The sequence below is a fragment of the Oncorhynchus clarkii genome, chromosome 3 (genome assembly GCF_045791955.1).
Source record: "Oncorhynchus clarkii lewisi isolate Uvic-CL-2024 chromosome 3, UVic_Ocla_1.0, whole genome shotgun sequence".
Taxonomy (NCBI): Eukaryota; Metazoa; Chordata; class Actinopteri; order Salmoniformes; family Salmonidae; genus Oncorhynchus; species Oncorhynchus clarkii.
In genome coordinates this window covers 35968417-35985682 of record NC_092149.1, presented here as the reverse complement: position 1 = coordinate 35985682, position 17266 = coordinate 35968417, and the positions used below count along the sequence as shown (strand labels likewise).

At 45.9% G+C, this 17266-nt stretch overlaps 1 protein-coding gene across 3 annotated transcripts in view; it reads left to right on the top strand.

Annotated features, from left to right (window-relative positions):
* LOC139394473 (zinc finger protein 516-like) overlaps positions 1-17266 on the top strand; it is a 67963-nt gene that overhangs the window by 39957 nt on the left and 10740 nt on the right. The window contains exons 3-6 of one of the 3 annotated variants that reach the window (XM_071142554.1): positions 2520-3869; positions 7331-7435; positions 10141-10208; positions 11632-15207. In XM_071142554.1, coding sequence (XP_070998655.1) covers positions 2520-3869; positions 7331-7435; positions 10141-10208; positions 11632-11691 — 1583 coding nt within the window. In that variant the 3' untranslated portion in view covers positions 11692-15207. Of the gene's footprint in view, positions 1-2519; positions 3870-7330; positions 7436-10140; positions 10209-11631; positions 15208-17266 lie in introns of those variants that run through there. The other 2 variants (XM_071142563.1, XM_071142546.1) reach the window with 2 other exon arrangements.

Sequence of the window (17266 nt, the reverse complement as noted above, 5' to 3'; positions counted from 1 at the left end):
GCATAACCCAGAATATAAGCTTGCTTGACTCTAATGTTTGTAAAGAAAATAAACTTAAATACACACTATAGCGCCAAAACATGGTTAAAACTATAATTTTGATGTCCTGGATGGTCAGTCCTTGCATCCATTGCTCTGTCTATGAATTTGAGAGTGGTTACATATCTCCAGTCCCATCTCGAGGGGCGAGGAGCACGCGTTGTTATTGTTTCAACTGCTGATTGCCGCCTTAAGGGGCCTCAGGAAGTATTACTGAACATTTGTGTGTGTGTTTGTGTTTCTTCCTGTATGAGGGAGAGAGAGTGAGAGGTGGGGGATCAATTCTCTGGAGTAGTGTGGGTGTGTGAGTGTTTTTGTATTCATGTTTGTGTGTGACAGATTGTGGGGTTCTGTTTATGTGTGTTCAGGGGGGGACTCGGTGTATATATGCCACCGTGTGGTGAACAATGACTACTGCACTCTACAAACCAGTAGAAATATACACTGAACTAAAATTTAAACGCAACATGCAACAATTTCAACGATTTCACTTACAGTTCAGATAAGGAAATCAGTCAATTGAAATAGACCCTAATCTAAGTATTTTACATGACTGAGAATACAGATATGTTGATCACAAATAACTTTAAAAAGTAGGGGTGTGGATCAGAAAACCAGTCAGTATCTGGTGTGACCACCATTTTGCCTCATGCAGCGTGACCGGGCCATCGAAGGTGAGCATTTGCCGACTGAAGTAGGTTGCAATGCTGAACTGCAGTCAGGTCAAGACCCTGGTAAGGATGACGAGCAGAAATTCTTCGGTTGTGCAAACCCTCAGTTTCATCAGCTGTCTGGGTGACCTCGTGCTCCAATTGGTTTTGAGAAGGAGGCAAGGAGAGGTGAGGTATCAATTCAGATTTTCTCCATATATTCTTACTGTTTGGTATTTAGGCCAACACTGCCACCAATTGGTCATGAGGAAGCACAACAGCCCCTTTTTCATGGAACATGACTCAATTCAACTTGTCAGTTACTATTTCAAGCAAATCTCTAGGCAGATTTTAACTTTTTTTATACCTTTATTTAACTAGGCAAGTCAGTTAAGAACAAATTGTTATTTTCAATGACGGCCTAGGAACAGTGGGTTAACTGCCTGTTCAGGGGCAGAACGACAGATTTGTACCTTGTCAGCTCGGGGATTTGAACTTGCAACCTTCCGGTTACTAGTCCAACGCTCTAACCACTAGGCTACCCCGCCGCTCAAAGTTTTGCTTTTCACAATTTATGTAAGAATGGATAACGCAAGTCTTGCCGATATAGACTCTGCTCCTTCAGTGTAGCTCGCTGCCCAAGCAAAGCGTCAACATATAAAATGACCTGTAAGCAGTGAGCGCTGTAAGCTATAACCCCCCCCCCAGCAGGAAAAACAGAACCTAACAGGTGGCGGCTGGGGTGGTGGTGGTGGGAGCAAAAGAAGCAAAAGCATACTAGCAGTAGCAGCAAGTGGTAGCAGGATATGTGAGTAGAACTGGTCAGCTTAAATAGACCGCCAAATAAGGAAGGTGTGATTGTTCCTAGCATCTAATTGGTGCAATCGCTGAGGCAGGCTCTCGGGTTCTGGCTTCGCTTTATTCATTTTTTTTTGGGGGGGGGGGGGTATCTGTACTTTACTTTACTACTTGTTTTTGTTGTTGACAACTTTTCCTTTTGCTCCACTACATTCCTAAAGAAAATATGTACTCTCTACTCATACCGTACATTTTCCCTGACATCCAAAAGTGCTCGTCACATTTTGAGTGCTCAGGCGGGGGGAGCGATATGGTCCAATTCACGCACCTATCAATATAAAGTTTTGTCATCCCTACTACCTCTGATCTGGACGGACTCACTAAACACAACCGCTGGATTCATTAGGATCAACATTAGCTGCTGGCCGGGCAGCCTGTCCTCTTCCTGGCGTCCAAACAGGAATAATAACACAACAGATGGCAACAAAAAACATTGTCTACATCATTAATATAACAACACATCACACGGGACATTGTGCGCTATACAAATGTACACTGCTCCACCATCACATTTACAATGTATAACGGTGTGTCTCTTTGTGCCACAAGGTGTTGTTTTATATGTTTTTAAAAATGGGATTTTATTGCTAACTTGAGCTACCTGATGTGAAAGAGAGTTTGTTGTAGTCATGGCTCTATTAGCTACTTTTTGTAATACGTTGGAGTGTGGCCCTGACTGTCCGTAAGAAAATGTAAATAAAATATCTTTGTGCCATCTGGTTTGCTTAATAAAATATAAAGAATTTGATGCATTTACTTTTTACTCAAAATGTACTACTTTTTCCACAAGATACTTTGACTTTTACTCAAGTAATATATTTCTGGGTGACTTTCACTTTTACCTTATTTATAGAAAATGACTCAAGTATCTTTACTTTTACTCAGGTATGACAATTGAGTGCTTTTCCCACCACTTGTTGAATGTTTCAGAGAAGTGACCAAACCATCTCTGTTCTGTTTTGCCTTCCACAGATGAGAAGCCTTATGTCTGCAGCCTGTGTGACTTTGTCAGCACAGAGTCCTCTGCCTTCCTGTCCCATCTACGTCTCCAGCACACCAGTGACGGCCGACCTATTCCCGACCCCAGCTCCAGCTCTGAGAGAGGCACCCCCAGTAGCTTCCCCAAGCTGAAGAGGGCTCTCCTCCACGGGCTTGCTCAATCCTCTGCCCCCCACCCTTACCTCTCTGCCCGACCGTCGAGAGACAAATGCACCGCCGAGAGCAGTTCACCCACTGACTCTCACCGTGTTGCTCCTCTGGACCTGTGTGTGAGAGCCGAGGGCCACAGGGGCCCGGCCTCCTCAGCTCTTCAGCAGAAGGGCCTGCCCAGGCATAAGTGCTCCTACTGCTCCCACTCCACCCACTACCTGGAGGTGCTGTGGATGCACCAGACCGTCGCCCATCGCATCAACAGCAGCGCCCTGGCCCCCAAATGGGCCCTCCTGAAGAATAGCTTCAAGGGCCCCCGAGAGGGCTCGTCCTCCAGGAGACGCACGGGCCCTCCTCCCGCTCTGGATGGGAGGGAGTGTCCCCCGTTGCCCCCTGTGGTGCGCACCCCCCGGACACGCCCCCCATCGTTGAATGGGGGCCAGAAGAAAGACAGCAGGGACAGGGCAGCCAGTCAACCCAGCACCTCTTCCTCCTCCTCCTCTGCCTCAGGCCCCCAGAGTGTGCGGCCTCCCAGGGCAGGCAACAGCAGACAGAGAGGCGAGGCTGTGCCGGATCAGGGCCAGCGCTCTCGCTCCAACTCTAGGCCCAGGGTGGAGATCTACCCACGGGGAGGCTGCTCGACCGGCTCCCTGGAGAAGAGCACTGCATCCGGGGCTCCCCAGCGACCCTCAGCCCCTAGCCCCAGTGTCGGAGGAACCACCAGGCTGGTGGAAAGGTACATGTTGCCTCGGGAAGGCCTGGGATTCATGCTGTCCAGCAAACATGGCCTTGCAGAGTACAGCAGAGCCAGGAGCTCGCCTCAGCCCCAGCCCAAGCCCAAGCCTAGGAGCTCCCAGTCCCACACCCAGTCTCACCCACAGTCCCAGGGCAGACCCAGGGCAGAGCGCCCAGCCCACAACACCACCACGGCAGGCCAGGGCTATGGAGCCTCCCACTCCCAGACACATGGGAGCGCCGTCCAGGTATCCTCCACCTCCTCCTTCTCCTCCTCCTCAGCCCAGCGTGTTGAGGTGAAACAGGAGGAGGCACGGGGTGTGGAGACACCAGAGCTGCCCATGGACATCCTCAGCTTCCTGAAGAGCTGCAACTCCAATGACCTGGCGACACTCTACCACCGCTGGGGCGCCTCCAACCCCCTACTGGACCCCACAGGTAAGAGCCAGGGCAGAGCTGTCAAACAACCGTAGGTCTTTAAATAGATAGGAAAGTATGTTTAGCGAACTTGGCACATGACCTGGACACAAAATAACATCAAGAAAACAGAGGGAACGTCCACTCATTGTTTGCCACTCTGACAAGATATCTTTAATGACTGTAAAGTCACCCTCTGGCACCCTCTGGCATAAAAGTCACCCTTTTCACACACAGTCTATTTCTTTCTATCTTTAGGCCTACTATAATATTCAGATATGTTTCTAGTCGGTGTTTTGTGAGTAGCCTGTCAGTGCTGTGACGAGAAGGGGAGACAGTCAGAAGGGCAGTAGGGATGATGATAAACACGCCTCGGGATCATGTGTTTAGAGGAAAGGCCAGATGCCAGGAGATGTTGAGCAGCCCTTTTTTGGCTCGCTGATTGACAGCTCATATCACGTGTGGTGGGCTGGCGTCACTGGACTGGATCTACCAGAGGGACTGGCCCCTGAGGTGGTCAGTACGAACACGTAGGCTCAGTTGTACGCACGCGCACACACACACGCACGCACGCCTACACACACACACACCATCTGGCAGAAGATGATTGATAGACAGGACGACTGGCCAGACTGACAGGGGAATAAATAACGAAAGGGAGATGCATTAAAGTAGCTGTGTGTGTGTGTGTGTGTGTGTGTGTGTGTGTGTGTGTGTGCTGACCGTGTCAGAATGTGTGTGTGTGCTGACCGTGTCAGAATGTGTGTGCTGACCGTGTCAGAATGTGTGTGTGTGTACGAGCACAAGAGGTACTTTATATTGTAAAAAAGCTGTATCTGGGGCAGTGTGTGTTCTATATGTAGGGAGATGTGGCGGCTGGTGGGAGGAGCTATGGGAGGACGGGCTTGTTGTAATGGCGGCAATGGAATGGTATGAAACACATCAAACATATGGGAACCACATATTTGAATCCGCTCCATTGATTCCATTCTATTACAATGAGCCAGTCCTCCTTATAGCTCCTCCCACCAGCCTCCACGGGTAGGGAGTGATGTTATAACAGTGAAAGATGTGGCAGGACCTTCGTGGGTCTCTGTTCTGCAAGGCATATCTCCACTCTCCCGTTGACCTGTCGCCAACTGTTTGGATCAGGGCTCCGGCTGATGATACTCTCACAGACGGGGGAGAGAGAGAGGGGGAGACAGAGAGATATGTGAAAAGGGAGAAAGAAAGAGAGCTACAGATATATATATATATATATATATATATATATATGGAGAGAGAGAGCGAGCGAGAGAAGGGCAGGGAGAGAGAGAAAGAGAGGGAGAAAGATTGAAAGAGAGAGGCAAAGAGCGAGAGACGTGACATAATAATTAACCCAGCAGCAGCTGCTTTAGAAATGGTGATTACCAAAACATCCTATATTTCCCCCGTATTCTGCTGCTACTTTCCTAAGGTCAAGTGGGCCTCTGCTTAAGACACCCAGCTGGCAGGCTTCTATTCCTCCCCATGTTCCAGAGAGAGAAAACAGCCTGGGAGGCAGACGTATGACATCGCTGTCACCCGTCCAGGCCGATACCGTCACGCTCCGCCTTAGCCCTTTGAGTCAGATGCTATAAAGTGACCTTTTTTGAGAAAGCCAGGATGTGTGTGTGTGTTGTGTGTGTGTGTGGCGAGGGGGGGGTGTATGTGTGCATTAGTGTGTTTAGTCCAGCTCACTTGTCTTTCATTAGTGTCTCGGCGAGAGCGAGAGAGGCTTGTGAGTCTGGCTGGATGTTTCCAGGGGCCAGGCAGGGTTAGGCCTGCCAGAGACACTCTCAGTCACCTCCACTCCCTTGTCACCATACCACCAGCGGGCACCACGAGCCCAGGTACATGCCAAGGCAGGGCTGGGAACTCACCCCCTCACTCACTGCACACACCCCCGGGGCTTTTTGGCTGGCAGGGGAAGAGGTCATAGGAGGGGTTTGGTAGTGGCGGTGGTTGGGAGGAAAGGGAGTTATGTGACGATGGATGGACCAAGTTGGTCTCTCTTGTCTTCCTGCTGTCTCCCTGCATCCTGCATCACCGGATGACACGCCGAAGATCTTTTATATTCCCCTTCTGCACATGTACACACGTACAAATTAACAGAACACACACACACTCTCTCTCTCTCTCTCTCTCTCTCTCTCTCTCTCTCTCTCTCTCTCTCTCTCTCTCTCTCTCTCTCAAACACGCACACACACCTGACATGTGATGACACGCGGGCTGGTCGGCGGAGCGGGCACATCACAGCCGGGGCGTTTTAATTGGCTGTAATTTATGCGGCGGCCGTGTAGCTGTGTGTGTCTGCCTGTCAGAGCCTGAGATGATGCTGTGTGACAGCTGCAGTCCAACCCCTGGAGCTAGCCTCCCATAATGACACATTAGACATACTAATGATGCTTCCCTCTCTATACTCTACTCTTCTCTACTAGAGTTGAGGCTAGCTCTCTCCAGCCAGAGACGAGAGACTAGTCTGACCATGTCTGTCGGTGGCCCTATGTTCCATTCATTTACATCCATCCATCCAATCAATCCATCAATCAATTACATGTATTTCCAAAGTCATTTTTACATCAGCAGATGTCACGAAGTGCTTACACAGAAACCCAGCCTGAAACTCTAAAGAGCAAGCAATGCAGATGTAGAAGCACGGTTGCTAGGAAAAACTCCTTTAGAAAGGCAAGAAATCTAGAGAGGAACCAGGTTCTGAGGGGGAGCCAGTCCTCTTCTGGCTGTGTAGGGATTATAACAGTACATAGTTTACGTCATTTTATGTGTTGTTCCCTCATATTGAATCCCTCCCAAATGAAACCGCTCAAGGGGAGAGTTCTGCCACCACCTGTCCTCTCTGGAAGGTCACGCCATCTCTGCCTTGACCGGTGGATATTATAACAGTACATGGCCATTTAAAGGCGAGATCGTTCTTCAAGATGTTCAAATGTTCATAGATGACCAGCCTGGTCAAATAATAAGCACAGTGGTTATAGAGGGTGCAACAGGTCAGCATCTCAGGAGTAAATGCCAGTTGGCTTTTCATAGCCGAGCATTCAGAGGTCGAGGCAGCAGGTGCGGACCGTGTGCACTTCATCTAGTTCTTCCCGGCTTTTCTCCCTCTTGTTTTCCATCCTCCCATCCCATCTCTACATCTTCATTTTGGTCATCAGGTCTTTTGTGTGGATTTTCATTTTTTTCTCTCTATCTCACAATTCCCAATTTACCCTTACTCTTATTTTATCACCCTGTCCCTGTTACCTCTCTCGCTTCCCATATCCTTCTCTCGGTGTCGTCCCGGATGACGTGCGTTTTAAGAGGACGTTTTAATCCGTGTTCCTCTCTCTCTCTCTCTCTCTCTCTCTCTCTCTCTCTCTCTCTCTCTCTCTCTCTCTCTCTCTCTCTCTCTCTCTCTCTCTCTCTCTCTCTCTCTCTCTCTCTCTCTCTCTCTCTCTCTGTTGTAGGGATGCTGAGGCCTCTGGTTCGACAAGGGGAATACGGCTGCCAAGAGTGCGGGAAGAGCTTCAGTCAGCCCAGTCACCTCCGCACACACATGAGATCCCACACAGGTAAATGGGGATTAACACACACACACACACACACACACACACACACACACACACACACACACACACAAGCAGGTGTGAATACAAATGCACATGTGTATATGTATGTGCGCACAAACACATATGCCCGTACACACACACGTGTACACACACATACAAATACACACATACAGTGCCTTGCGAAGGTATTCGGCCCCCTTGAACTTTGCGACCTTTTGCCACATTTCAGGCTTCAAACATAAAGATTGAAAACTGTATTTTTTGTGAAGAATCAACAAGTGGGACACAATCATGAAGTGGAATGACATTTATTGGATATTTCAGACTTTTTTAACAAATCAAAAACTGAAAAATTGGGCGTGCAAAATTATTCAGCCCCCTTAAGTTAATACTTTGTAGCGCCACCTTTTGCTGCGATTACAGCTGTAAGTCGCTTGGGGTATGTCTCTATCAGTTTTGCACATCGAGAGACTGACATTTTTTCCCATTCCTCCTTGCAAAACAGCTCGAGCTCAGTGAGGTTGGATGGAGAGCATTTGTGAACAGCAGTTTTCAGTTCTTTCCACAGATTCTCGATTGGATTCAGGTCTGGACTTTGACTTGGCCATTCTAACACCTGGATATGTTTATTTTTGAACCATTCCATTGTAGATTTTGCTTTATGTTTTGGATCATTGTCTTGTTGGAAGACAAATCTCCGTCCCAGTCTCAGGTGTTTTGCAGACTCCATCAGGTTTTCTTCCAGAATGGTCCTGTATTTAGCTCCATCCATCTTCCCATCAATTTTAACCATCTTCCCTGTCCCTGCTTAAGAAAAGCAGGGCCAAACCATGATGCTGCCACCACCATGTTTGACAGTGGGGATGGTGTGTTCAGGGTGATGAGCTGTGTTGCTTTTACGCCAAACATAACGTTTTGCATTGTTGCCAAAAAGTTCAATTTTGGTTTCATCTGACCAGTCACCTTCTTCCACATGTTTGGTGTGTCTCCCAGGTGGCTTGTGGCAAACTTTAAACTACACTTTTTATGGATATCTTTAAGAAATGGCTTTCTTCTTGCCACTCTTCCATAAAGGCCAGATTTGTGCAATATACGACTGATTGTTGTCCTATGGACAGAGTCTCCCACCTCAGCTGTAGATCTCTGCAGTTCATCCAGAGTGATCATGGGCCTCTTGGCTGTATCTCTGATCAGTCTTCTCCTTGTATGAGCTGAAAGTTTAGAGGGACGGCCAGGTCTTGGTAGATTTGCAGTGGTCTGATACTCCTTCCATTTCAATATTATCGCTTGCACAGTGCTCCTTGGGATGTTTAAAGCTTGGGAAATCTTTTTGTATCCAAATCCGGCTTTAAACTTCTTCACAACAGTATCTCGGACCTGCCTGGTGTGTTCCTTGTTCTTCATGATGCTCTCTGCGCTTTTAATGGACCTCTGAGACTATCACAGTGCAGGTGCATTTATACGGAGACTTGATTACACACAGGTGGATTGTATTTATCATCATTAGTCATTTAGGTCAACATTGGATCATTCAGAGATCATTCAGAGATCCTCACTGAACTTCTGGAGAGAGTTTGCTGCACTGAAAGTAAAGGGGCTCAATTTTTCAGTTTTTGATTTGTTAAAAAAGTTTGAAATATCCAATAAATGTCCACTTCATGATTGTGTCCCACTTGTTGTTGATTCTTCACAAAAAAATACTGTTTTATATCTTTATGTTTGAAGCCTGAAATGTGGCAAAAGGTCGCAAAGTTCAAGGGGGCCGAATACTTTCACAAGGCACTGTACATATACAATGCATACAATCACATATCCAATACTGAACATCAGTAACATTCAACTACATTATTTGTTCATTTGCGCTCCTCAGCCTGTGGGTCCATTCTTTGCCCTTGACCAGGATAGCTGTTTATAGCTTTTTAAACTAATATGATTTGCTGACCTGTGACAAATAGTGTACGTTATTAATCACGTGCCAGATAGAGAGAAGGAATTGTGCACGCTAGTGAACTATAGCATTTGTCCATCATGCCAACGTATGTCTCCATTATCACGCATCCTTGTTCAGCCGGCCAAACCAGTTATTGTGCCTCCTTGCTCTCCTTTGTCCTCGTTCTCCTCTCCTCTCTGGTCATGTCCATCAGTGGGGGGCAGCTGTAATAGTGGTAGACAGTGAGATAAGTAACTTCTTTATGGAGAGTGTGAATGATATGCGGCACAGCCAGTGATGCTAAGTGACAGGAGCCAAACGACAAGGGATGCAGAGGGAGTCCTCCTCTCCCCCAGCATCCACTGTAAACACACACACCCTACACACACACACCGCACAAACACACACACCACACAAACACACACACACACAGAGAGTGAGCTGTAATTAATGTTGTCACCGATGGTTTTCTTCAGCATGGATGTCATCCCTCACGCGAAAGGCCAGTCACCCCGAAGCCTCCCATTAGCATGTCTGTGTCATATTAAATCACTGGCTTCACTCCACCAGGTCTCATCATCATCATCACCATCATCATCATCTAGTTCCACTCTGCTCTGCTGTTGTTGTGTTTTCTCTCTCTAACTATCTGGTTGTTGCTGTGGTTGACGGTAGCGTTTGCTAATGGTGATGCAGGTGAATGGAGACTTATTTTTTAACAAGTACCCAACCCCCCCACCCCCACCCCCCCACCCCTCACCCTCCTTTTTCCCCACAGTCGTGTTTGATTATAACGGACTCCGAGGTGCTGACGCTCAAACCAACTCCTCGGAAGCTCCCAAACAAGTATGTTGCTCCCCTAGATTCACATTGGACTGCTGCTTCCTGTTTCCTCATGCCCGTCAGTTTAGTGTGCATGTGTGTTTTCCTGTGTATGTTTGCATGCCTGCATGTTTGCTGGCGCTCCTGTCCTTATTGTTTTTACTCATTCTGTCATTTTCACTATGAGTTATGTGTCTTTCCGGAATCATCCGCTTTCAGACTCCACATATTTCTTGATGTCACCAAGTCACTAGAACCATAGGCGGCAACAAGACAGTTTGGGTAGTCTGTCCCTGTGTGAAGGATTGGCCCTGAGAACACACAAAATGTCTCTTTTCTCTCTGCATCAGATGAACGTTTTCTGAGAGAAAGAGAGGGGGGGGGGGGGAGAGAACGAGAGAGGGTTGGGTGAGGTAAATCTCCTCTGCTTTGACATTCGGAGAGAGCCAGGTCCGCAAGCCGCACCTCCATCTTAATGAATCACCCATCCGCAAATGTATCGCAACGCTATGAATGATGGGAGCAGAAACAGCGTCGGGGTCCAATTAGATGTAGTGTTGGCGGTGCTTTACGGTGACGATAACCTTTAGTGTAATTTAGTGCACCACTCCCATCCAGCCTCCCTCCCCGCCTCGCTTCCTAACAGGACGACGGTGTCCTAGAGGTGCTCGCTTTCCGCTCACGTCTCAACCTGCCCGCCTGATCGCCTGGCTCTGCTTTTAGATTATTTTTTGATTAATTGTGTATTTTGGGTTTTTTATTTCCCTCATGATAATGATGTATGATAACACACATATTTTTCTGCCTCTTCTTCAGGTAAGAGAGAGGGAATGAGAGGTTGAGGGCAGAAGGAGTCATTTGTTTCCCCCCATTTTATATCCTTCCATTTATCATTATGATAATTAGGCGCAATTAAACAGCATTTTCATTTGTTTAGTTCAGGTGTGCCGTTGCTTATTTATGTGATTGGCGCCAGAGCCCGTTTGTGGGTCAGTCTAATTCGCAAAGCGAGTGGGTGGAGCTGGCTGACTTGAGGGAAAGAGAGAGAGAGAAATGAATGGTCACAGGAGAGGAGGGCAGGTTCATGTAGGTTAGAAAAGAGGAAAGTTAACGTGTTGTTTTTGGAATCAGGTGCAGTATATTTTAATGGTTAGACTGTTGCGATGAAGTTTCATGATTTGGGGTTAAATTAGTTTTTGTGCCTGTTTGTGTTATAACTGTGTGTATGTATACAGGTCTTATTCATTGTGCTGTTTTACCTACAGTCAGTCCCAGCATGGTTTACATCATTCTATGTATTGTTCCTCGTATTAAATCCCTCCCAAATGAAATCGTTCCAGGGGAGAGTTCTGCCACCACCCGTACTCTATGAAAGGTCATGCCATATCTGCCCTCTGTGTGACCTCTGACCTCTGTGTGTGTGTGTGTTGCTGTGTGTGTCCCAAAGGGGAGAGACCGTTCCGATGCCGCCTCTGCCCATACCGAGCCTCTCAGAAAGGGAACCTGAAGACCCACGTCCAGAGTGTCCACCACGTACATTTCGACAACGCCCAGTACCCTGATTACAGACCACCGGGACTGGACCACGATCAGGAGGAGGAGCCGGGAGACTGGTTCTCACCCAACACCACCGACCCACCGCGACCTAATAACAGACCCACCAACGTGACATCCCCAGGGCCTAAGATAGAGCTGGAGACTCCATCCATATTCCCAGCCCCTCCCCACAGACAGCAGAGAGAACTGAGAGCTGTGTCAGAGACACCACCTGACAGAGTGACATCAGCGTGAACTCACCCCCGTTGCCGTTTTGGTTTGAAATATTACCTGGGTTATTTGAAATGTGTTTAAAAAAGAAAGAAAAGGGTTTCTTGGAAAGAGAAGAAAAATCGGACACTGTGCAAACAAATGCTGTTTTTTCCCTCTGCGGACCCATGGGCAAGGACGGCATGGCGGCGTCCCTATAGCTTTCCGTTTTCCTATTTTTCCCCATTTGATTTAGATTGTGATGAAATGGTTTTGTGCATTCCTCAGGACACTGATCCCTTAAAAACACACGGCAGAAGGGAGCAGCCAAGTTGGCGATGCTTACACTGACTGAACTGAACACACTTGGCTAACCCCCCGATTGCAGCTAACTTAAGACTGTGTGTGTGTGTGTGTGTGTGTGTGTGTGTGTGTGTGTGTGTTCTATCCTCTCGAGGACCACTATAATGAGTCCAGTATGATTGGCTGAAGTGGAGTGACCACTACACGATCTGACTCCGAGGCTGTTTGGCCGGTCATTAAGGAGAGAGAACGAGAGAGAGAGGGAAGGAGAGAGGGCTAATGACAGTGTGAGAGGAGGTGCCTGCTTTACTGCTCATTAAAAAGAGTGTGCGCTTTTAATGGGGGGTATAAACGAGCGTGCGGTTTTAACGGTCGTTCAATTATTGTGGAGGAGAAGAAGAGGAGGCCGTTTTTTTCTGATCCCTCTGATCCGAGCGTAGTCCTCCTCCCACACCCACACCTCCAACCTCAAATTAGACCCACTTACTGAAACCTCTTAGCAGGAACAAAGTGGTCGGACTGTTTGGTTCAAGTTGCCCTTGCTCTCCTTTCTACTTGAATAAGACTAAACTCCTAAAAGCTAGTCCTCACAACAGTGGCTTTTGAGAGGTCAGGCGTCTAGAGCTTTCAGGGAGCTTTGATGAAGACAGTGTTTTGCTTCTGATGGCTGCAGCGCCGTCGTAGGGTTGCTGTGTGTGTGTGTGTGTGTGTGTGTGTGCGCGTGTTTTGCCCCTTCTTGATTACCTCTGCGTATTAGACTCCCTTTAGACGCTTTGCATACTACCTCCTTTGCAATAAAAGCTTGTTTTGGTTTTTGTACAGCCAGGTGTGAAGTGAGGACCAAAGCCATGCTTGCATACTGTATATGCGATATAAGGAGAGGCTTCACTGTAACCATATGTGTGATGTATTTTTTTCTCAAAGTTGCATTCACCCTCATAAAACGCCTCCTGGATTCATAGCCATGCCTATGACTATTGGATTACATTGAAATGTAAGTACCTGGGTCCTGTTTGTTAGGGCAGACACCAAAAAAACATTTTGCAACGGGAAACAAAAATGAGGGTTTCTGATTGGACAAAACCAGATGGGCCCTCCCTGTTTCAGTCCACTTTCTTCCGTTTGGTGCCTAATGAACACAGCCCAGGTGAGGTGACGCTCTAATAAGTTAGCCATTCTTGTTTTGGTGCATGGACGTCAACATGTTCGTTCAGACAAGCAGACGATTGGTCAGACGGTCTTTTTGAGCAAACGTTGTATGCGCGCAAGGCCACGTGCACTGTACATGACACTGCAAATGTCCAAGTGTGAGACAGAGAGCCAGAGATAGATAGGAAAATAATGAATAATTATCAGCTGTTTAGAATAATATTTTTGTGTGTGTGTTTGTGTGGGGGGGGGGGGGGGGGGGTGTCAAAGATATGGAATTATTGTCATGGGATATAATACTGTCTACTTTGAGACCTCAGTAGTAGTTTTTACATGAACACAAGATGAAAGGATTTCTGTGTCGGTTACTTGGTGTGGTTGGTTGAATATGTATACAGCTGTGTGCTTGAATATAGCTACACTTACTGTATGTGCATATTAACGATGAGGATAGTCAAATACTTGAAGCGGATAATATAGCCTATCAAGTAGTGTCCTTAATAATTAGTGCCCTTCAATACCGGTGTACAGAATGGCCCTTTTTAAGATGAACTCCTAAAATACACATTTTGTACTCCTAAGTGTGACTTAGCAGATATGAGCAGACCACGCGGGAGTGAGAGAGTGAGTATTTGTGCGTGCATATGTAAGTGTGTCTGTCTGTATTTTAATCTTACCAAACCCGGTAAACAGCGTTAGATACCAAATGGCATTTCCGGTGCACTTAGACTAGGTTACCGCTTTAACACGTTTAACTGTCTTCATTTCATTCAGTCATTCAGACTGGTTAAGGTGCTCCAGTTCAATGTCACCTCTGGTTTTTAACGATTATTATTCTATTATTATAGATATCAATTATTTAATTTCATTTGCTATGTGTTTTTGCTTCTTTTTTTTTGGCGTTTGGGTTTGTATTACACTGCTTAGTTCAGTTTTCTAATGGGGAAATGATAGGCGCAGAAATATGTTTCATAAAGAGTGTGTTTTTAGTCTCTCTCTCTCTTTGCTTAAAAAAATGAGGACTTGTTCAGTAGATTATCCAAGGGTGCCCTCCCAAAGAACTTGGTGGAAGTCGTTATTTCTATTTGGTTGGGGTTTTAACAAATCCTCCGTGTGTGTCTGTTGGCTTTTTATTTGTAAGGAACTACATTGTCATTTTCCCGTAGATGACACTGTTTGAAACGTATCTGGTTGACAACTGTATTTATTAGTTACAAGGATCAGAGCAGAAGCAGACAGGAGTTGATTTATTTGATTCTTTTCTGATTTGTTTTTACACTTTGTTTTCACTGTCCCCGATGTGAAAGCTCTACCTCGTCTGAGGCCTTCTCAGTTCTGTTAAAGTTTTGCACATCGTTGCAGAAAATGTCATGTCACCATGTCCACATTAAATACACAAAACATGGCACCATTCAACCGGTCTCCCTTCCTCGCATGTGACAGAATGAGCAGCATCCTGTAGGGCAAAGAAGTGTAAGTTGTGTCATTTTTTTTTTTTTTTTACATTAAGGATCTCTCCGTCAAGGGAAATATAGTTTTCTTTCTAACAAAGGTATCTACATATATTTCAGGATGTTGTGTATCCCTGGAAATAATCGGAATTCATCTAAACATTACAGTTTTGAAAATATAGCTTGTCCAATAAAGTGGTCCCTTGGCACAACTTACCCTGGGTATGGGTTAAGATGCCTACAAATTATTAGACTGAATGAAATATTCCCACTACCTTTTTAAAACCATGTCTACGTTTTTCCCCAAATTCAATTCGACATCACTTTTTTGTCTTGTAATCATTTTAAGCATAATTTAACACAGGCTTAACACCTAACAGGCACTATTTAAATACACTTTGAACATCATTCCAGTGATAACGCCTTGCATTACACCTGGGGAGAAAAAAAACACACTTCAATTTGCTCAACTTGCCATTGGCTCAACCGTTGGCTAAATTTAGCCCTTGGCCACTTACCACAAGGCAAACATTTAGACTATATTAGCCCACACAGCTACAAGGATGGACAAGTAACCGGAAGGGTTGCTGGATCAAATCCCCGAGCTGACAAGGTAAACATCTGTCGTTCTGCCCCCTGAACGAGGCAGTTAACCCACTGTTCCTAGGCCGTCGTTGTAAATAAGAATTTTTTCTTAACTGACTTGCCTAGTTAAACAAAGGTTTTTTTTTTTAAAAAAAAGAATAAATTCGTTTTTGAACCTGACTTGCTTACCACTTTCTCCATGTGGTTGCTTCCTTCACCAATTCCATGACATGATTACCTGTTCCTAACGTTTTTGTCAAATCATTCATTTTGTGTGTGGTTCCTTAGAAACAAGGGTTGTTCAACTTACCCCTTTATCTCAACTTATCCCACTATCCCCTACAGGTCCAGAGAGGTACTGGGTCATGTTCATTAGTCACCAAATGGAAGAAAATAGGGAAGAACTACCTGAACTTGTCCAATAACAAACACTCGTTTGCATAAGGTTCTAAAACGTTTTTGTTTTGTTTCGTGCCTTAATGAACACGACTAGTCTACTAATTCTTATAATACAGAGAACTGACTTTCGACTTAGTAACATTAGGCAGAAACCATTTTCAGATGCAAGTATGGTAGTAGACTAAGAAGAAACAAAAATACCTTTTCAGGGGTTGACCATATTTTTTTATGAACACTTTTATGTGACACTTGAAATTAGATGTTTTCTGACACGTGTGATGAAAGGCCCAGTCCAGTCAAAATTAATTTTCCCTGTGTTTGATCAGTGTTATTTCCTGATAGTTGCTGTTTGAAAATACAATCTACACAGGGCCTTCTTAAACAGAAGGTTTGCTTGGGCGGACGTTTCGGCTTGCCTGGTGGCATCACCAGGTGGTAAATTGGTGTTCCAAACCTCTCTGCAAGTAACAGCTAGTTTTTCCCTCCCCACTTAGACCACTCCCAGACACACCTAGCAAAATTCTTGCTTGAGCATTTCTTGTTGTTGCTAAAAAGCTATTTCTGCCAATTTTAATTAAAAACGAATACAGTAGAGGTACTTAATACTCAGAATGATTTGATTAATAAAATGGCTGCATTTGGCCTTTAACGTGGAAAAATAGCTTGAGCTTGTTTCTATTTCTGATGTTTTGCCTAGTTAAGGCCAAAGTCCATTTGAGGCGATGTTCAAAAATGGACTCCCAGTCTCCCACCCACCTATTGCAGAGACACACTGACTGCCCTAGGACTTGACAGACCTGCTCCTCACTATTACCAGTCCTTTTCATGTACTAGCCTGTGACTGTGTGCTTTGAGACCTAACTGACTGAAGGACTGACTGACTGAGTGGTGAGTGACAGGTTTTCCCAGAGAACATGGCACATGACGTTAATGCCAGTGAGGCCTGCAGGCCGGTGGAAAGACAGAGAGACAGCAGCTGCCTGTCGCTCTCCCCCCTCCTCAGTAACATGACGGCCACGCAGGCAGCACTCACTGAGAAACCTGTTCCCTGACATCTCTGCTTTCTGTCTCACTGACGGGGAGAGAGAGAGAGAGAGAGAGAGAGAGATCAACCTTCAGGCAGCAGACTCCATTTTGATGACTGATATGATATGTGCCTTCTGAATAGATTTATACATTTGAACGTGAATAAAACGTTTTTGCAGGGTAGAGTACTACAGGGATTATCAACTTGATTCAGCCGCTGGCGGATTTTCTCTTGAGCGGATAGTCGGGGGGCCGGAACATCATTACAAATCATTTGTAGACTGCAAATTGACCTCAAGAAGCTCAAACATATCATATTTGACTAAAACATAATCATTTCAAACCTTGCTTACATTTGTTTACGATCACGTGTCTATATCATGTGTTAAAAGTTAAATCACTTGGAGCTGATTTCTTGGGAGT